The sequence below is a fragment of the Triplophysa rosa genome, linkage group LG8 (genome assembly GCF_024868665.1).
Source record: "Triplophysa rosa linkage group LG8, Trosa_1v2, whole genome shotgun sequence".
In the NCBI taxonomy this organism is placed as follows: domain Eukaryota; kingdom Metazoa; phylum Chordata; class Actinopteri; order Cypriniformes; family Nemacheilidae; genus Triplophysa; species Triplophysa rosa.
The window spans coordinates 14,634,081-14,656,559 of record NC_079897.1 but is presented as its reverse complement, the minus strand read 5'-3'; the positions used below and the strand labels follow the sequence as shown (position 1 = coordinate 14,656,559).

At 38.0% G+C, this 22,479-nt stretch overlaps 1 protein-coding gene across 2 annotated transcripts in view; it reads right to left on the bottom strand.

Annotated features, from left to right (window-relative positions):
* The window catches only part of ulk4 (unc-51 like kinase 4), a 179,056-nt gene that overhangs the window by 42,871 nt on the left and 113,706 nt on the right, over window positions 1-22,479 (bottom strand). For both annotated transcript variants that reach the window (XM_057339463.1, XM_057339465.1), the window contains 3 exons: window positions 22,259-22,364; window positions 4,529-4,695; window positions 131-223 (listed from right to left, as the gene is read on the bottom strand). In XM_057339463.1, coding sequence (XP_057195446.1) covers window positions 131-223; window positions 4,529-4,695; window positions 22,259-22,364 — 366 coding nt within the window. The remainder of the gene's footprint in view (window positions 1-130; window positions 224-4,528; window positions 4,696-22,258; window positions 22,365-22,479) is intronic.

The window sequence follows — 22,479 nt, the reverse complement described above, 5'->3', positions numbered from 1 at the left end:
GGAATAGTTCATTGTTGTAGACCGTCAACCTTCCTGACCCAACATTAATTTATGCAACAGGTGAAACTAAATGATTATGGTCATTATCCAACGAAGATAAAGCGCCCCACACGCACACGCAGAGACTGACCAGCTGAATGAGGAGGTTGTTTAGTTCTGTCAGTGGCTTGTGGATGAGCAGTAGTTCTTCTGCAGCCTCAGTGTCTTCATTATTATCTGATCTCTACAGAGAGAGAGAGAGAGAGAGAGAGAGAGAGCATTATTAGATCAAGAACGCAAAAGACAAAATGAAGAGCGCAGAGGAATGAAGAATACAAAATGAGGACAGTCAGTCATTGGGGGAATGCTCAGAGAACTCAAGACCCAACACAGCTGAGGACGCTGCATCTGAAAGATTCCTGCTCATGTAATCTTCACAGGAAGTACAGTAGCTTGAAGCGGGGGCTATTTTTAACAGAGATGCTCGGAGGTGTCGGGGTCTCTGCACACTGCCCAGCTCTACCATTGGTACAGAACAACGTGTACAGCTCCCTTCAGCCACAACATCTTATTGTTTAGTAACAGCTGTCAGAGAGAGAGATAGAGTTATAAATAGACAACAGCACCAATGCATAAGACATACACACTTGATTACCCATCAGCCATCAACTACAGCAGCATCGCAGTGAGTCTGAGGTTCAAAAGTTCATCGCGCTGTCTCTCGCTGTCTTATACTGGATAATGTTTTGGTGAATGCGTGTCTGGTATCCTCAAGCAGATTGACAGAGCGGAGCAATGAGATTACGACGGGCCTTCGCTTAATAACTACAGCTGAAGTGTTTTCACACTGAAACTCCCTTCACTCGATTCAAACATTAACGGTGGAGTTCAGGCTGACACAGTGAGAGACAGAACGGAGATGTTAGGCGGAATCTTACGGACTGACAGCCTCGGTTGCCATTCACTTTCATTGTATGGAAAAAGTAATGAAAGTGAATGGGGCCCGAGTCCAAATTCTGCCAGTTGCCTCCCACAGAAAAATGTAATGGGTTTGGACCAATATGGGGTGGGCAAATGGTAACAGAATATTATATTTATTTATATTTTAGGTGATTTATTTATATTTTATATTTTTTTAGATATAGGTAGAGTTTCAGTTTTTTTTTACATTTTGGCATTCGGCTAATGCTCTATCAATTGAGCTATGGAAACACTATAGCCAAGCGTGTCATTTATGAGTTTCTGTGATGGCTCTGAAGCAGCTCACCGTCTTTCAAAACAGAGCCGGAGAGTATAAGAAACAAAAACTGTGCACATGGAGAGAAAAACTGTGGAGTAGGAAAAGTGTCGCCCTTATCATTATTGCCAAAATGAATCTGCGAGATGTGGACACTTCTTAATAAGCTTTTCATTTTTCTGTTTCCATCACTTTTTTTCTCTCGGAAAGCTGAATTCCATTACACGTCCCTTTTTTCCAATGTCCGTGCATAAATATGTATGGAAGGACGCAGAGGGAGAGTCAAAGGGTTGGGACGGATAATGAGGGTTGAAGTGAGGAACTGACAGGAGAACGACTTCCAGTGAGTCCCGCGTGCCTCCTATCCAACTTGAAAGTTCTGTTTACCGCGGGACTGCTGAAACGCACGGGTAAAAATAGCAGCTGGAACTATTAGCCGTCAAAGTCGCGTGCATATAATGCTGGAAATTGAACACGAATGAGTGCGTGCCACACTCGGCTATTCAGCTACCGTGACAAAGATATCTGGGGCGAGTAATTACGGGTAAAGGTGCAGGAGGATCCAGTGAGTTGGGACTGAGTGGCTGAATGTATTCTGCTGGTATCTGCATAGCAGTTGTCATTGCATAACAATCTAATCATCAGTGAGGAGAGGATCCAGACATGAACCCCCTAACAGCATGCCTACGGCGACAGTAGCAGGCAAGCGCTCCCTGAGGACGGGGGGGCTGAGGGGGGCTAAGAGAGAGGGAAATCAGGAGAACAGCTCAAGAAATGAGGGTGACAGAGTGAGAAATGTTTACAAACAAGAGGCAGCGCGAGAGAGAGAGGGAGGGAAAAAAGATATGTATGTACACCCGTAATAGAGTGGCAGAAAGTGCATAGCATGAGAAGAATGAAAAAAATGTAGAAGCTAGAAGGATGTAATATGGGCAGTGATGACTTCAGTGATGACTTGAACGGGTTCATAGAGGATGGTTAGAGGTTCAATACAAGTCACACTCTATTGACAACATCTGCACAAAAATGCAAAAAAATTCGATTTAAAGTAAAAAACAATTGTGGCTACAATAAAGCACTAACAATGGAAGTAGATGAAATCAGGCAGGATATATTCAAATACAAAAAATGACAGCAGCATTCGGCAGTTTGAGTGACAGCATAGAGTCTGGTCTACTCTACAGGATTTTCTGGCCAATAGAAGCCCCTGCAAATTGTTGGGAAGCTCAGATAAATTCTTTAAACCTGCACTTTTTATACACTTTAATAGTTTTTATACACGTATCTGCAGTGGAAGCTACAAAAATAGCTGCATTGATACTATTTAAAGCAGCAATATATTTTATTTATTTAACTGTCAGATGATATTTATGTTTATAATCCGAGCAGTTCCTATCTGGCACGAAACAATGAAGATCTCAGTTAGGGTGACGCCATTTAATAGCATTTTGAACAAATAAATGTGACCAAATGAAAGCACTGAAACTAGACATCAGTACTTTATAACTAAGCACAACATTTAACTACATATTTTTAGTAGCAATACGTGAAGAGAGGAATTTCTGTGCAGGGTAAATCATTTTTGGGTTTGTAAAAAGCACAGACATCCACTGACTCACATGTCAGAGCCAGAAAGAAGACAGTTTAGGAAAATGTTATAATATAGGTGCACAAATACATGTGGAATAGAATATATACCAGTGTACTATATGTTGGGAAAAGTTGTCTGTTACTACTGTAAAATAAACTACAGCAGAGTTTCTGAAAGGGATAGTTCACCCAAAAATGAAAATTCTGTCATCATTTGCTCACCCTCATGTCATTGCATACCTGTACAAATTACTTTATTCTGATGAACACAGAGAAAGATATTTGGAAGAATGTTAGCGATTTTCAATTCTGTGACATCATTGACTGCCATAGTAGGAGAAATTAAATGGTAGTCAAAGGTGCCCAAGAACTGTTTGTGTTCCTAAATTCTTCAAAATATCTCACTTTGTTTTCATCAGAACAACAAAATATAAAAAAATGTCCAACTATGGTAGTGGATGATGTCGCAGAACTGAAAATGGCTAACATTCTTACAAATATCTTTCTTTGTGTTTAACAGAACAAATAAATTTATACAGGTTTGAAACAACCTGAGGGTGAGTAAATGACGACAGAATTTTCATTTTTGGATGAACTATCCCTTTAACTTTGGGGTCATGACCCCTTGCAGGGTCACATTGGATTTGTCGGAATCTAATTTATGACATACTTTTCACTTTATTTTCAGCATAACAATTTATAGCCATAGGCTAGAGCCAAACATTAAATGTACGCAGCTTAAAAGGAATGAAATGTAGGCGAATTGTCATGTGATAGGACATACAGGGATTTCTCTTCTGTGCATCCCTGGAGGAAGTTCAGTTTGACTCAAGTGCCGCTGAGAGCTATAAAATTGCCGCTACCATTTGCTGGCACTTATTTTTGTGAAGCAAGATTCAATGTTTCAATGCTAGATATAACAGCGATGAGATGAGATGCATGCTTTCAGTTATTATGCCAGACTTTGACAAGCGGCATAATTCCAGTCTTCTCATTAGAGAGTGCGAGTGCCAGTGAGAAGCTGCCTGAATCATTTGTATAGTTCTTGTTACAAAGTCAATAACAATAACATTGACTAAATGGTAAAATAATCATTCTTTGTTATATTTGCCAGTTATGTAATTACGCCTGTGAAATCCTGAAGTGTGTAGCTTAATTCTGTGATGTGAATGGGGTGCAGTGTTACAAAACAAACAGAAAACAGTTTCTGTTCGCTGCTCATTAATGTAGGATCGTAGTACCGTATGGGAAATGGCTACTTTGCTATACTTAAAAATGGACATTTAAGCCAGCATAAATCAAACATTACTCTGACAGCAAAGTAGAATTGAAAGTTGTTTTCAAGCGTTTCAGAATAACTCGAAGTATCAAAAGCACAAGATTGTATCATTGCTTTGCATCAGTCAGTCAATGAAAAGTCTACGGACCTGCAGTTTGAGGCTATGAATACAGTTCAATATGCTCATTAAAGTAAAACCCATTCATAAGTTTGAGAGAGAGAAAACTAAAGTGCCAGAATGTATGAGAGAGAGAGAGAGAGAGAGAGAGAGAGAGAGAGAGAGAGAGAGAGAGAGAGAGAGAGAGAGATAGGGATAGGGATGCTAATTCAAATATAACCCTATTTATATGTTTCAGAGAAAGAGAACTACAGAGTAAAATTGTACATAATGGGGGAGGGGGGGGTGGAGAGGGAGAATGGGATGGAGATGGAGAGAAAGTTACCTGCAGGGCCAGCCGGACTACAGATGAGAGATGTTTGAGAAGGCAGAGGATGATGTCCAGCAGACACAGGAGTAGAGCAGAGCAGCTCTTCAGCCCCGAGTGCTGCTCTTTCTCCAGGTACAAGCCCGAGACTTCCACAAAGACATTACACACCACCTCAATTACACCTGAGGAGACACACACAGTTCAATCACTTCTCTATACATCCATACTGTCTTTCTGATGGGCACATGCATGCTACACAAAACAACTGAACTCCACTACATACGATCCATCAGATTTGTCAGAAATATGGCAGTGATTTTTATGTTTAAATAATGGAAATGTTTTAAATCACATTGGGAGTTAAAGGGATACTCCACCCAAAAATGAAAATTCTGTTATGAATTACTCATCCTCAAGTTGTTACAAACCTGTATGAATTTCATTGTTCTGTTGAACACAAAGAAAGATATTTAGAAGAATGTTAGCAACTGAAATTTCTGGGGTAGTCAAAGGAGCCCCAGAACTGTTTGCTTTCCTATTCTTCAAAATATCGGGGAATCTCATTTGCTAACAGTAATCTAAATATCTTTCTTTGTGTTTAACAGAACAGAGACATTTATAGAGATTTCGAACAACTTGACAATGAGTAATTCATGACAGACTTAAAATTTTTGGGTGAACTGTCCCTTACAATAGCAACTACAAACGTACTGTATTTGTATATGTATAACTGTAACTGTTTAGTGTGCCAAAAGAAATTAAGCCATAAAGGCAATTCCGTGAAAATGTCAACCTTACCATGAAAAAATAAAGTTTTTACCAACAGTTTTTACTATGGTAACAGCACAGATATTAACATTTGGTGGTTCAAATACCCATGTGAGATCTCTCTTCAAATTTGTAAAGCATTCGTTTTATTTTTAGTGCATGATTTTTCATAGTCAGGTAAGTGCCATTTTCAGGATTGTCACATCCATAATGCTACATATTCCTCATAAATGGACTATAATAATTATTTTATGTTCTATAAAGAGGCATCCCTTCTCCATTAATTGGGTATTATTGCTTCAGGATTGTACATTTTATTTCACAGAAATCCTACAAAGTTTATCGTCTCCCAAAAAACATGTCCTTTTTTAGTCACATCCATAACGCATGTTTATTTCCCTTTTTTAAAATAGAAAATTTGTTCATAGACCGACATTTTTTTATGTTTAGACTCTATCAACAAGGGTTTAGTAAAATATAAACAGATAGTTCAATATATTTGTAACAAATTCATTCTCTGAGCATTTTTATGTCACGTCCATAACGCAAAATGTCACGTCCATAACGTTGGAATTGCCCAGAAGTTTAGTCAAATTTAGGGGATAGCTATGATGAAACTGTTGATCAAGAAATACAAAAGACAGCAGTCCTGTAAATTACATTCTGTCTTAAATATCTTACAAAAAGAAGTCTAGAGGATTTTATTTTATAAAAAATAAATTGATGGGGGCATGAAACATCGGGGCTATACCAGAATAGGCAACAAAAAATTTAAATTCTGTCATCCTTTACTCTCCCTCTTTTCGTTTCAAACCTGTATGACTTTCTTTCTTCCGCAGAACACAAAAGAAGATATTTTGAAAAAAGTTGGTAACCGAACAGCACCATTCACTTCAACATTCTTCTAAATATCTTCTTTTGTGTTCCGCAGAAGAAAGTCATAAAGGTTTGAAATGATAAGGGTAAATAAATGAAAATAGAATATTCATTTATCACTTTAAGAATTAAGATGGATTTTTAACATCGGTGAACTTGTATTATATTAAAAGATTAAGACAATTCTCTTTATTTGTTATAACATGCACTGATGAACTGTACACAGTCAGGCCACTGTTAAGATATTATTTATTAATAACATTAGACACAGGATTTCATGAGGCTTCCATTAAATAACCAGAAAAAAATTCTACAGATTTTCTAAATGCTGTGGGTTTATTTTGCCATAAGTGATGTCAGTACATTGTGCCCAGCAGAATAAGCAACTAAACTAAAGTCTATGGAATAGTTTGGAATCAATCAAGTCCAGGCCACAAGTCACTGGAATAATGTTTATTTCAAGCATTCTAACAAAGCCCTTACAACTCTTCGGAGCCCAAAACACATGATTCAGGTCCAAATTAACTTTTAAATTAAAAACAGTCTAACCGAAACCACACAGTGGAAACATGTCATGTAAAGACCAGAAGTAGAGGCATGTAGAAAATTCAGTCTCATTAAGAAGATATTTAACTTGAAGGATGCCAAGAAATGAGAAGAGGAAATAACTTTTTACTCAACTCTGAGTAACAGGTAAAAACCACAAATCCTTTTTTTAATTCATTCAGGAATCCTTGAGATTGTGAATAATATAGTTATTTCAAACACTGGTGTTAAAAAATATTTTTTTGTTCTGTTGATATTTTGAAGAATTTAGAAAAGCAAGCTGTTCTAGGGCACCTTTGACTACCATTTTATTTTTTCTTACTATAATAGTCAATGATGTCTCAGAAATGTCAGTTGCTAACATACTTCTAAATATCTTTATTGTGTTCAACAGAACAAAGAAATGTACACAGGTTTGGAACAACTTAGGGTGGAGTACTTCATGACAGACAGGCACAAACTATTAGTGAAAGAAAATAATCGTCCATCACCCAGTACAGATCTTTGCCATCTGTTGCTGAGTCTTTATTTACCAGTACTGCAATCATTAATTATAAATAGGGATAAACAATCTGCTCATTTATAAGTCTATCTCTCCAATCAACACCAAACCCACCAAAATCACAGGAAACACTTTCTTTCCTCAGAGTACTGTCAACATATGTACAACTGAGATTACTGGAACCACAGGTGGCACAAAGTTCTTGCTCTCAAGAGAAACTGCCTTCAAAGTAGTGATGTTACACTCGTGAATGAATCGTTCTTTTGGAACGAATCTTTCAAGTGAACGAATCGTTCTCGTTCACGAAAGGCAATGACTCATATTTTTTGTTCACTGAAATCTCTCTCTCGAGCACAGAGCGTCTTGGCTTAAAGGAGTGTCTAAAGCACGAGCCAATGGCGTTCGAGTGCGAGCTTTGACAGAGCATATGATTGGTTGAATGTGCTGAATGAATACGCCCTTCACTGAACGAACGAGCGTGTGTTTGAGTCTGAACGAGAGAGATCTCGTTCGTACATGAACGAAAGGAGTCAAAGGACCCGCTGATTCTCGTTCATGAACGACCATTCATCTCGTTCATCTTGTTCATGAGTGAACGAAAGGACCCGCTGATTCTCATTCGTGAACGACATGAACGAGCTTTTACTTCTCACTCGTGAATGAAAGATGAGGTCTCTTGTTCAACAAGTACAGAAACAGACATCCTTACGATAATAATAAAATAATGCAAGCTGATGGTTAAATGTAACAAAGACAAATTAACATTGTCATTTTTATTGCATGGAAAATGTCAAGCCCTGTTTAGTCAGTTATTGTACTGCAAGCACAGGTGTTTTGTGTGCATTTTGTAAAATTTATTGTTCTTTCAAATAAAAACGACTTCATTACGTTTAATTCATGTCATGCACTTCTCTAAAATCTGTAAAACAAAAAAGTATTGGTTAGCTCTCATTCTATGGAGCCAGAAATATGACAAAATAATCTGAATTTGAATTTTGTAAATCTGAATTTTAGATAAGTGTAATTGCACAAAATTGAATATTTCCTGACGTTCAATATAGTTCTGAATTTGAATTTTGTAAATCTGAATTTTAGATAAGTGTAATTGCACAAAATTGAATATTTCCTGACCTTCAATATAGTTCTGAATTTGAATTTTGTAAATCTGAATTTTAGATAAGTGCAATTGCACAAAATTGAATATTTCCTGACATTCAATATAGTTCTGAATTTGAAATTTCTTAAATTTAATATAGAAAAATTCAAAACGCAGAAATTCAGATTCAAATTCAGATTCAGATTCACATTCACATTCACATTCACATTCAAATTCAGATTCAAATTCCGAAATGGTTCAGTGGGTAAGGTTAGCTTCCGGGTTCGACAGGGAAGAGTAGAAGATCTCGGAAAAATCAAACGGAGCGCTTTGACCACAATGGCCAGTTATTTGTTCTTATTATCCAATCAAACTCCAAACATGCTGTTTTGGAGAGTGGAACTTCTTACATTGCAATAAAAAGGATTTAAATTTTTCAAATTGCGACCACGCCCACAAGACTACACGGGTTGATCGTTTGTTGCTGCAGCATAGCCAAGCTCATATCGCTGCAATCTTAGGCAGCTGCCCAGGGTGTGTGCGCTCACTGCCTGCGTTTTTGCCTGTTGCCTCCACTGTTTGCACTCACTCCCAGCGTTTGCTGTTGGTGCTTTTACCCACAGTGTGCTTAGTGCCAGCTCGCTGCCAGCTGCCCCACTATGCGCGCTGGCTTTGAGCGTTTGTGGGTGCATATACATTTAATATATTAGACATGTATACAATTTATAAAGAACGTTTGTGGGTCCTGCAAAGTCAATGACATACGTGGCACGCTGCAATAAAAGTTATGTATAACATCTAGTGCTACAATAAAGAGAAAATGAATAAACTAAGTTACAGACTGAAATAATAACTTTTGTAATAAAAAATAGTGTGTAATAGTATTGAAATGCTATAACTTTGATCCAGGACACATTTAACGACCAGCTGAAACAATCTGGACACAACACGCGTAAAGATTTTTTCTTATGACTATAGCCGATTCCAGTCTTTGTCAGTCAGAAAGGAGCACACACCTAACTGCTGTGCCAGACCACTAAACCACACATTCAACGACTGGACGTTCTTCTGAACCAACAAATCTATCGATCTATGTTATATTCCCATTTTGTCAGTAAAGCAACCATGATGTTCGTGTTTTTTGTATGGTTATGCACTTTCTGTTTCATGCAGATTAAACATTTTGATAATGATAACAAGAGAGTAGGGCTGGGCGATATGGCAAAAAAGTATACTCGATAGTTTTTTTCTATATTGATCGATAACGATATATATTTCGATATATATTTAATTAAAAAACTGTATTTAAAATAATCTATTTTAAATACAGTTTATTAACAAAAGTTAACCTTTAACCAGTTAAAATTCAATTAAATTAATGCACTGTTGCAACACAGAGGATATTAGGCCATAAACAACATGTACCAGTTCATTCAGTCTCATTTTGACTCAATTGACTCGTTAAGTAAAGGGAGTGTTCATTCAGTACATTCAACCAATGAAAAGGCTCCATTACTGTGTACATTCGAACGCTATTGGCTCAGCACCTGCAATAATGTCTTGCTCGAGTAGTGGGATTCATTCAATGCATTCAGTCAGTGAACCTTAGTCATTCAAAAAGACATCTCACATAAACTATAGTACATTTCTTTAATCATGCAAGCATCTTACATACAAGGTTCAATATTTTAATGTGCACACAAACTCACTTCATTACATCTCTAATCTGTACAGGGCAGCGCTGGTTTGTTTCATAAGCACCAACTCATGTTAGCAGATATGTTAACGATGGATATAAAAACGTTTGTGCTTGAGTTTCGAAGTAACTCGCTTGCAATTGCGCCTCAAGTTTGTTTTGTTTAACCAGCGATTGCGAAAAAAAATAAGACACTTGATAAACCGCGTGATGACAACTCGAGGTTAGTTTCACCTTTGTTTCTGCTTCCAGTCATGTTTTCCTCCTCATGTCGAGTTTTCTTTGCCAAGTGCAGTATGAAATGGACTTTGTACTTTGACGCCGCGTGCATGATAAAAGCTGCACGCTGACTGACTGTTGTTGCGTTTATTTCTGCGTTCTGTTAGATTCTGTTAGACTGTAAAATTAATCCATATCGAGTCAAAATGCCAATAGCTTATCATCGTTTTTTAAATACATTCTATCGCGATTCGATATGATATCGTTTATCGGCACAGCCCTACAAGAGAGCATTTATTCCTCAATTATTTGACATGTAAAAAATAACTTGCCTGCATATTTTCGATAAAGGAACTCAGGACATAATGTAAGTTTGTTGTGGATATACTATAAATAATATGTTGAGTAATATATGACTGGAAACGCCATACCTTAATATCCAGGTGCATTTGCTGCGTTCGTTTTGCAGGCTACTGTATAGTACATAGAATATGTGTTTATTTTATTTCATTTAGACTGTATTCACTAAAAATCATAAACGGATAGCTTTTTTATTTTGCATTGACAAAGTAGGCTATATTTAGCTTAAGATGGAGGTGTGTTTGTTTGCTAAAGGAAAATCTTTTTGTTTTAATTGTACCTCATTGCTACTTGTACTTCATATAAATAAATTAATAAAAGTACTTTAAATCTGCAGTCTTTGTCTTTTAAAAATATCTACATAGAAATAACCCAACAATAGCTTTTATATTTTTCTCATTTATCTCATTGTGAAAGTGAAAGAAAGTGACCTATTAGTCAGATATGGTGACCCATACCCGAAATCTGCTTTTAACCCATCCAGAGAGTAGTGAACACACGCACAGCAAGTGGTGAACACACGTACACCTGGAGCAGTGGGCAGCTATCACTGCAGCACCCGGGGAGCAAGTAAGGGTAAGGTGCCTTGCTCAAGGGCACCTCAGTCGTTACCCGCCAGCCCTGGGAATCGAACCAGCAACCTTCTGGTCACGAGTCCGACTCTCTAACCATTAGGCCACGACTGCCCCTGTTTGTCTGTGTTCAGTCTTTAGCTGAACACATATCTGCTCAATATGAACAACTACTGAAAAATCCTTTTTATTGCAATGTAAGAAGTTCCACTCTCCAAAACAACATGTTTGGAGATTGATTGGATAATAAGAACAAATAACTGGCTATTGTGGCCAAAGCTCCGTTTGATTTTTCCGAGATCTTCTACTCTTCCCTGTCGATCACGGAAGCTAACCTTACCCACTGAACCATTTCTGAATTTGAATCTGAATTTGAATCTGAATTTGAATCTGAATTTCTGCGTTTTGAATTTTTCTATATTAAATTTAAGAAATTTCAAATTCAGAACTATATTGAATGTCAGGAAATATTCAATTTTGTGCAATTGCACTTATCTAAAATTCAGATTTACAAAATTCAAATTCAGAACTACACTGGGTTCCAAATTATTATGCAAATGATATCTTTCTCTGGTTTTCCTAATTTGTCGATGCAAATGACAGTCAGTATAATTTTCAAGTAATCAACAGTTAGGGTACATTTGGAATTTTATTGAACAAACCTCCCACTGACAACAGTATTTATTTAAAAAATGAAAAACTCAAAATGCACTGTTCCAAATTATTATGCACAACAGAGTTTGAAAACATTTCATAGGTTGTAAAAAACTGAAAATGGTCATTTGTTGAATTTGCAGCATTAGGAGGTCATATTTACTGAAATCAAAAGCTATTTCAATCAAAAACATCCTAACAGGGCAAGTTACATGTTAACATAGGACCCCTTCTTTGATATCACCTTCACAATTCTTGCATCCATTGAACTTGTGAGTTTTTGGATAGTTTCTGATTGAATTTCTTTGCAGGATGTCAGAATAGCCTCCCAGAGCTGCTGTTTTGATGCTAACTGCCTCCCACCATCATAGATCTTTCGCTTGAGGATGCTCCAAAGGTTCTCAATAGGGTTGAGGTCAGGGGAGGATGGTGGCCACACCATGAGTTTCTCTCCTTTTATGCCCATAGCAGCCAATGACACAGAGGTATTCTTTGCAGCATGAGATGGTGCATTGTCATGCATGAAGATGATTTTGCTACGGAAGGCATGGTTCTTCTTTTTGTACCATGGAAGAAAGTGCTCAGTCAGAAACTCTACATACCTTGCAGAGTTCATTTTCACACCTTCAGGGACCCTAAAGGGGCCCACCAGCTGTCTCCCCATGATTCCAGCCCAAAACATGACTCCGCCACCTCCTTGCTGACGTCGCAGCCTTGTTGGGACATGGTGGCCATCCACCAACCATCCACTACTCCATCCATCTGGACCATCCAGGGTTGCACGGCACTCATCAGTAAACAAGACTGTTTGAAAATTAGTCTTCATGTATGTGTGGGCCCACTGCAACCGTTTCTGCTTGTGAGCATTGGTTAGGGGTGGCCGAATAGTAGGTTTATGCACAACTGCAAGCATCTGGAGGATCCTACACCTTGAGGTTTTCGGGACTCCCGAGGCACCAGCAGCTTCAAATACCTGTTTGCTGCTTTGCAATGGCATTTTTGCAGCTGCTCTCTTAATCCGATGAATTTGTCTGGAAGAAACCTTCCTCATTCTGCCTTTATCTGCACGAACCCTTCTGTGCTCTGAATCAGCCACAAATGTCTTCACAGTACGATGATCTCGCTTAAGTTTTCGTGAAATATCTAATGTTTTCATACCTTGTCCAAGACATTGCACTATTTGACGCTTTTCGGCAGCAGACAGATCCTTTTTCTTTCCCATATTGCTTGAAACCTGTGGCCTGCTTAATAATGTGGAACGTCCTTCTTAAGTAGTTTTCCTTTAATTGGGCTCACCTGGCAAACTACTTATCACAGGTGTCTGAGATTGATTTCAGTGATCCAAAGAGCACTGAGACACAATACCATCCATAAGTTTAATTGAACAATATAAAATTAAATGTTTACGACACTTAAATCCAATTTGCATAATAATTTGGAACGCAGTGTATATTGAATGTCAGGAAATATTCAATTTTGTGCAATTACCCTTATCTAAAATTTAGATTTACAAAATTCAAATTCAGATTGTTTTGTCATATTTCTGGCACCATATCATTTGCGTCACGTCAGCAAATAGCATTCCAGTTCTGGCTGTGAAGGGACATGTTATTGGTTAGATCTTCCACTGAACGAATACGCCCACACTGACCCAGTCGCTGTTGAGTCTGAACGAGAGCGATAGATCTCATTCGTGAACGAATTGAATGAACTGGTACATGTCGTTCATGAACGAAATGAACGAGAGTGTACACTGTAGGTCGGTCATTTAGCATGTGAGTCTCGTTCAGCAATCAGCAGAAAGCGGATGCAAAGCGCAGTTACAGGTAGACTACTGTGCACGCTTGTTTATTTAAAATACATAAACTTCACGTTTAACATAATCCCAGATTTATGAATGTGTAAATGACCAAACAAAACCTTGTGCGTTCGTCATCTGAACCACTTATTTAGACTTATTTTATTTATTTAATGAGTAGATCAGAGGCACACATTTTAATAACGCCTGTAATCAGTTTCTACGTCCATTAATACGTTCGTTGACATAACACAACTTTTTCGCCACCTGCTGGCGTATTATAGAAATGGTCACTGAACGAATTAGTGAACGAATCATTTTGGTGAACGAATTGAAAGGGAACGAATCACTCAAATGAATCATAATTCCCATCACTACTTCAAAGTGAGCTGTCTTGTACTCCTGGAGGATTATGAGCTCAATGTGACTGACCCTTAGCTGCAAACTTCATTCCCTGCACACGGGCTACAAAAATAAGAAATCGAGAGAGAGAGAGATGTGCACATGGGTGTCATGGAGGGGTATCCGAGGCAGTTCTTTCTCACTTGGTGCCCTAGGCAAGGTTACGTATGACTAAACCATATGTGAAATATTAAATCATGAAGTCCACAGAACGCTCCACATATTTATGCAAAATTGGAACTCATCATCTCACAAAGCGATATTGCATTTTATGATTTAGATCAAATAAATGGATATTAATAAAAAACCATCTTATAAAAGAAACCTGTTTTCACGTGTTTACAAGCATATCAATAAACCAGCTACGCAGAAAACTGCGTTTACATAGAAGTTTGAGACTTGGCAGGTTTCTCGCGTGCAGTGACGTCACCATCGATAGTCAGTTTCTACATCAACTGCTTGATTCGAGAGCGGACTTTTAGATATTATTTTACTGTTACTTCCGCTTGAGACTTTTACTATTGCGCTGTCAGACATGCACACATAAACAAAACTGAAAGAAAACCAGTAAAGGCGTATACATGCAATGTGAAATCGGAGTAATGGGCAAAAAACTACCTCTGCCGAGCGGGTTTTGCTTACGCCGTTTATGAGCTGTCGCTGCTAAAATAAAATAGTTTTATGCGTTTACATGACCTTACTTGTTATCAGCTTATTAAGCATAATCGGAGTAAGACTGTGCATGTAAACCCATTTATTATAGTATGAGATGATAATATGAGAAAGCTTTAAAACCTTTTTTATTTTGAAAGCATGACTCTCTATTGTAAGGTAAGTGCCGCTTTCAGAATGGTCACATCCATAATGGTCCATATTCCACATAACTGGACACATGAAAATTAAAATAAAATAACTTTTTCTCTATGAAGAGGCATCCTTTCTCCATTTGTTGGGTATTACTGCTTCTGATTTGTGCATTTTAAGGGTGCGTTCATACTTGTAGTTCGGTTCTTTTGGTTCGGACCAAAAAATAATAATTTAGTCCTGGTTCACTTTGCGTTCAGACTGGCATTTTAACAGCAAACCTAAAGATATCGAACCTGACAGCTAACGTGTAAAGTCACAACGTGATTGGACAGCTTTTATGATTTATATTTTAAAACGGAACTTACCGGACATCCAAAACAATGCTGTTTATTGGGTTATACATGCTCAGTGTATGCCTGCACATGAGGGTATTTTTAGCAAGCTTGTAACTCCCGAAGACCTCATGAAGTGTTTAAAGCAGTCAAAACGGCACCAGGAATTCCTCCGTTTCATGCGCAAGCAGAGATCTAATAAACACTTTATATTACCAAATCACTTGACTTTCGAGTTGTATATTGTTATCACTTCATTGTTAGCACAAGGGTTCGGGTGGCAGCGTTTGCACTTACACAAATAAACCGCACTAACAGAGCAATTGCACCAGAATTCGTTTTAATCGAACCAAACAAGGCATATGTGAACACACCCTAGCTCACAGAAATCCTACAAAGTATGTTGTCTCTCAAAAATGTGCATCCTATTTTGTGACATGCATAACACATGTATATTTCCCTTTTATAACACAGAAAATTCTTACATAAACTGATATCATTCTGATTTCTAGACTCTAACAACATGGGTTTAGTAAAATATATATTAATGGTTCAATATTTACATTTACATTTATGCATTTGGCAGACGCTTTTATCCAAAGCGACTTACATTGCATTATCCTATACATTTGTTTCCAAGTATGTGCAATCCCCTGGGAACCCCCTGCGAACCCACAAACTTGGCGTTGTTAACACCATGCTCTTACCACTGAGCTACAGGAAAGCTGGCGAAGATAAAAAAAGTAGTTTGCATATAAAGCTACAATATCCGGTCATTGCATTGCATTACCAACATTGTGGAAATCAGCTAACAGCCACCACAAAGAAGAGGTTTAAAGCAACCGTTATGGCAAAATTGAAAATTCTGTCATTATTTACTCACCCGGTTGTTCCAAAAATTAGACTGACTTTATTCTAAAACACAAAAGGGGAGAACATCTGAGTACCATTTTCCATGCCAAGAAATTGAATTTTAAATTAATAACAAAATTGATTTGAATTATTTGCGAATGAAGTAAATACTTCTGCATACTTTTTAAATACTTTTGCACACTTTTTGAACTCTGATGCTTTAATCCCCATTCAATGTAATAGTTTGGAAAAAGTATATATAGTTTTCAAATGTATATATTTTTTGTGTTCATATAATCATACAGGTTTGGAATGATACGAGACAACTTTTATTAGTTGTGTGTGTGTGTTTGAGCTGTCTACCGGTCCCAGTGGTAATAATCATGTAGAGTTTAGTAAGACCTGAGGCTATCTCATTGTTTATCTAAGATTAGTATTGCAGTTATCTGGGGTGAAGCAGCCGCACGTGTAATTCGCCGCTTGACAAATTATGCAAGATGAATACAGCAACAATGCTATAAACATTACAAATCCACTGCTGAAGCAACACAGCCTCGGCAAGACTGTCACCTCTAATACAGAGGAAATACTGATGAAACCAGAAGCGCAGCCTGGAAAGTTAACAATTTAGGTGAATTATCATAAACGCACACAGTGCAAATATGACTTCTGAATTTGTATGTAAATATATTGAACTCGCCGTTTCTATCAGAGCTGTGAGCACTATTTCAGTGCTGTCTCAAACACAGAGAGCTTCTTGCCAGACACTGAATATTTATGCTTACAATTGTACAGTTAAATTTATTTAACACACTTTTCTTTTTTCGACCAAATTTGTTGCTATTACTTCCAGTCAAATGAGTCATGCAAATAGGACTTCAGGTTATGGATGCTTTCCACCTCCACCAGCAGAGCAAAAACAAATAAGTCAGCAGTTCAGGGTTTATGAGGAAGGACTTTCTCTCCCTCATACCGCCGCAGGCGAGCAGATATATGACAACATCAGTCAGGATATATGCCTGAACCGAGCATCAACACGTTTGTGTGTTAAAATGGAACAGAAACCCCTGATTCTCATTCAAATAAGCAAATAGCTGTTGTGAGAAGCTCAGGTGCAAACTTTCATGAAATCATACGCAGATCCAATCTGAGAATCTTTTGACCGAAATCTAAAGTAGAATCACACACTGTAAAAAAATCCAGTAAAAAAAATGAAATTTTCTGGCAGCTTGGCGCCAGAAAAATACCGTAAAATAACCACATTTTCACCTAAAAATATGTTTTTAATTTTTTTTTAAATATATAAATACATCATTTTCAGTATATGTGAAAAATCTGTAAAAAAGAGTGTCAAAATACATTTTCCACATAAAATTATGTTTTTCTTGTAAATTTGCATGTCTTTTTTGTTTTTTACAATTTTTCAAAAATATATAATAAAAAAAACTGTAAAATTACAGTTTTAACTAGGGCTGTCAATAGATTAAATATTTTAATCAGATTAATCGCACCCTTTTCTTGCGATTAACTGCAATTAATCGCACACGTATAGGGAAATTAAAGATACACTATTTATTTTGTTTAACATGTTTACTTTAGTGCTGTCAATCGAAAGTTAATTCAAATCAAAATTAACCAACTAATCACACACAGCTTTTACGTTTTTAAATATACTTTTACATTCTAATAATTTCACATTTTATCTCCAAATGAATGTAGAAACAACACATTACTTTAACAGCGTCACTTTATGAATGAAAGCAAACATTCTAATATTGTTGGCTTTTCCAAAAATGTCTTTATTAAATATACTTTATTAAAAAAACTTTTTTCTACTAATCAAACCCATTGTAATATATGTCTAACAGGTAGGAAATATAAAGAAAATATATAAAGTTCTCAAACACTTTTCAGTCTTTACTGCTATACATGAAATACAGAAGAATCCTCATTAAAGCTACAAAATCACATTGATTTCTTCTTTTCTTTTGTTCTTTGATTAACATTAGTGACAGGAGTCACAGCAGCACATTTAAGAATGCGGCCCCTTCCTTTAGCCCATGTGTAGCCAACACCAAACAGGACAGCTGTCGCGTTGTGCTGTGTTCCGCAGCCAGAAGCTGTCAATCTATACTGGACGTGTCAATACAACCATTTCAAATCATGCCTAAATAGTTTAAAGGCCTTTATATGAATAAGAGGGTGATTATGTAATGTAACGCTAGACAATGATGACAGAAAAAAACGGATGTTGCATTAATGGCGTTCAATATTTTTAACACATTAATCTGAAAAAATTAATCACATGCGTTAACGTTGACAGCCCTAGTTTTAACAATATATGTGGAAAATCTGTTAAAAAAAACTAGTAATATTCCATAAAAAAAATTTTTATGTGTATTTTGTATTTTTTTACTGTAAATTTTTACAGTGTAGTAGACCCTCACACCGTTTCTACACTGGACGCGGCTCAACGCGACACGATAAAAGACAAAAAGACTTTTTTGAAGCTGCTAGCGTCTGTTTTAAATTATAATCCTATGGAGTAAACAGTGTTTTCAAAAAAAGTGTTCATAATTCAAATGGCTTCCGTTACCAGTGTTGGGAGTAATGCGTTACAAAAGTAATGCATTACAGTAACGTATTACTTTTTGCTGTAATGCAGTAGTGTAAGGCATTACTAATCAATTTTCAGTAATATTTTACTCTGTACATGTTCAGTAACGCTTGCGTTACAACAAACTTTTCACCCGCGAGACATCCCGCAAGTAAGTTCTATTTCCTGTTCGTGAATGGACACGAGTGGTGTCATTCATCTCCCTCTGGCTGGTGGAACCTTGTATTTTGTAAGGGATTACTTTTAAATAACAGTAACAAGTAATCTGTAATGTATTACAGTTTGGAAGTAACTTGCACAACACTGTCCGTTACGCTGCCTATGAAGCCTGTCTCTCTAAGCTGCCTCCGTGCACAAATGCTATCTTGAACATTGCCGGATGCTATTTGTAACCACAACGCGCTCTGGGTTCGGGCTAATACCGGGCCCGGAGCCTTCTCCCTGGACATGGGGAGAGTACTCAGTGTTCGGAAGAAACTGCCGGACTCGCAGCCCTCTCTCCGGACAGCACGCCCCAACTACGCATACCAACTCGCGCATGTTTGAATTCAAATCCTCCAATAAAACGTATTCACATAATTCACATATAGCCTACTGGGCTGGGGACTCAGGTTGAGCGATTCGAGTGGGCGTGGCTTCAGCGCCAACAGCGGACACGCCCCACAGCGTTTGAGAGCAAAGAGTCCTGCTCATTTTTCCAAGATTTTGATAACTTATTTTATTTACTTGGATGTTTTTTCTCCATTCAAATTTGGCTGGGTGGTTAATAACACAATTTTCTGTTGTGTGACAAACTCAGAACACATATTTCAATGTCACTTTACTCGGACTTTAAGTACTTTACATTTTTCAATAGTGTAACAATGCAATTTTCTAAAACAGTTTGCCAAACTACAAGCTGCTCATGATTTTAAAAAGCTTCCCCAACACTATTTCCCCATCATGTTGTCCTCATCCTCTCTTTCTCTCTGGTTTCTTTATTAACCTTTCTTTATTTCTTCTCCGTACTGTATGTTTCTATTATCTCTCATTCGCCAAATCTTACAACTATAAAATTCACCGTGTTTTTCTCTCGAGTTGCTCATTCAATGAACCCTCAAACCCTTCCTCGCATTCTCTCTCTCTCTTTTCACCTCTGTCACTCATTCTCCGATCTCTTTCTCGTGTTTGCGTCCCGCATTCGTGTTCACTTGTTCACGCCTAAAAGAACCAATTACAGCATTTCCCTCTTCCGGAGCAGAGCTGGGGCGAGGTGACTGGCATTAGCAAGATAGCGCTAATTGTCAGGGTTATATTTAGTGCTGGGTCAGAGTTTTCCATGGGGAAGAGAGCTGATAAGACGCGTAATGATGGCAGCTGCGTGTGGCGGCCTGCAGATGACCCCGCGCTATAAAAAACAGGTGTGGAGGGGATGTTTGTTGTGTCTGATCCCAGCCCCAAGCACCTGGACCGCTCGCACGGAAGAAGAGGTCTGTGAGGGGTTGTTGTGGTAGGGGGAGCGTGTGCTGCACAAATGTACCAGAAAACAAGCCATTACAGACCTCTACTTATCTGGAGAAGCTGGGATGTGTGTGTTCAGTATAGTGTGTGTGCGTGTCTTTATAGCTTACGTTCAAGAATAGATTTAGAAGCAAAATCCAAATTCTTGCAATGTACTGTATTGTAGGAATATATCATATTCTACACTGTAAAAAAACCCCGTAATTTCTCGACTTTTTCTTTTCTTTTTACAGATTTTCCACGTAAAATGTAAAAAAACTGAATTTTATGTATTTTTGAAATACAGTGCTTTATTTTACGGTATATTTCTGTTCCTCCATCTTACAGACAATTTCTGTATTTTTACGGAATTTTTTTACAGTGTATGTTTGAAGAAGAAAGTGTTGGGTTGACATCTTATATGAACAGCATACAAAAAGTGTTTTGGTTCTCAGCTTCAAAGGTGAAACTAAATATTATGACCTGACTTTCTAATAATTCTTAAAGCGTTGACATTTTTGTTACTTTTGTAACATTTTTGGACATTGTATCATTTTGTCAATGATGGGTAAAAGAGGGGTAAAAAAGGTACTCTCAAAAAAATGTTTGGGTTATTTGCAAAAAGGGACAAACCAAACCAATGAATTAAATAAATTGATCCAGAAAATGGTTTATATTCGACTCAACAATGGATTCAAATAACTCCGCATTTTAGATCGAAACAGCCCAGCCTAGGTTAATTTGTCCCTTTCAGCAGTTTTTAAAAACTAAAAAACAAACCAAAAAAATGTGTTCTCATTTGTTCACCCTCATGTTGTTCAAAACCTGTACTGTATATGACTCTTCTGTAAAACACAAATGGAGATATTTCGTAAAATGTCTCATTGGTTTTGTGTCCATACAATGGAGGCCAATGTGATCCAATGTTGTCTGGTTACCAACATTCTTCAAAATATGTTCTTTTGTGTTCGGCAGAAGAAGGAAAGTCATACAGGTCTAATAAGTACATGAGCATGAATAAATGATGACAGAATGTTCATTTTTGGGTAAACTATCCCTTCAACTATATAACTACAGAGGAAAACTTCAGGTTGGTAAGAACATGACATTTAAACCCATAACAAAAGCTTTTAAGAGGAATGTTTTCCCAGGACCAACAAAGACACTGATCGAAGAATTTGGCAAATTCACAGTTCCTCTCCCAAACACCACTCCCTTCCTGAGGTGGAACAGAATGCTATGAATGTGTCACTTCACATTGTCAATATAAATCTTACTATCTCTAGAACGGTGTGTATGCGTGTACAACTGTGTACCAACACACTTTTCCATGGTGCCCCTCTCGTCACAGTGTGTTGAATGTCGAGAGCGTGTGTGAATATTACTCATCTCCTTTGGTAAAAACGTACACACACTCACACACACACACGCAACCACACAGCTCGATGTCCATGTCGCCCCGGTGTGTGGCGAAGACAGGGATGCTGCTAACGTGCGGGTCAAAAACTGTCAACATGAGCAAGAATATAGGAATCCATTACTCAATAATTCAACACAGAGAGCTGAAAGTGTCAGGGTGAGACCGGGCATTCGTACGGGAAGCTGGGAAAAAAACAGCCTTGCTTTGGCATGAACAGAGAGAAAACAGATAGCGACATGTGCAGATGAGAGAGAGAGAGAGAGAGAGAGAGACTGCCCAGTGGCTGGGTAGATAGCGTGAGATGGGAACAGGAGAGGGAGAGAATGAGAAGCAGAACTAACATGGAGGGTTGTTTGTATCCTAGATGGTGGGTGATGTGAGGACTAGATGGGCGGGACGCTAGGTAGATGCGGGGCACACAAGAGTCCATACAGAGACATTCACTGATAAAAGCAGCAGTATCCAGCCCTTAAAAAGCCAGCTGAACTCCCTCCCCCTCAAACGCAGCGACACACAAGAGTCAGACAGCCAGATGAGAGCAATAAGGGTCTGGTAATGGAATGAAAACACTCCAAAGCAACACAGGGGCAGCTCTCTGAATGCAGCAGCTCTGTGAATGCTGGCCCTTTTCATGTGCGTGCCGGAGTCTGGGTGAAAAGACTGTGTGGGTTTGTGTTTTGTGGTTCAGAAGCAGGTTTGAAACTGCTTGGATGATGTATCAAAGCGAGCCACGTTCAGATGTACTGCACCTTGCTGGTAGAACGGTCGGAGGTCTGTGCCCTTCTGTCCAATCAGATTGCAGAGGAGAGCCGTGGCGTTCTGCATCGTGCCGCCAAGGACATTATTCTGGTGCTCCTGAAAAACAAAAATACGCTTATGATGGCTAAAATAAACGGAATATATTTTAAAATGGTGTTTCCTGCACAGCTTTTCAGCGAGCTGAAAGATTAAAAATTACGTTTTTACTTAT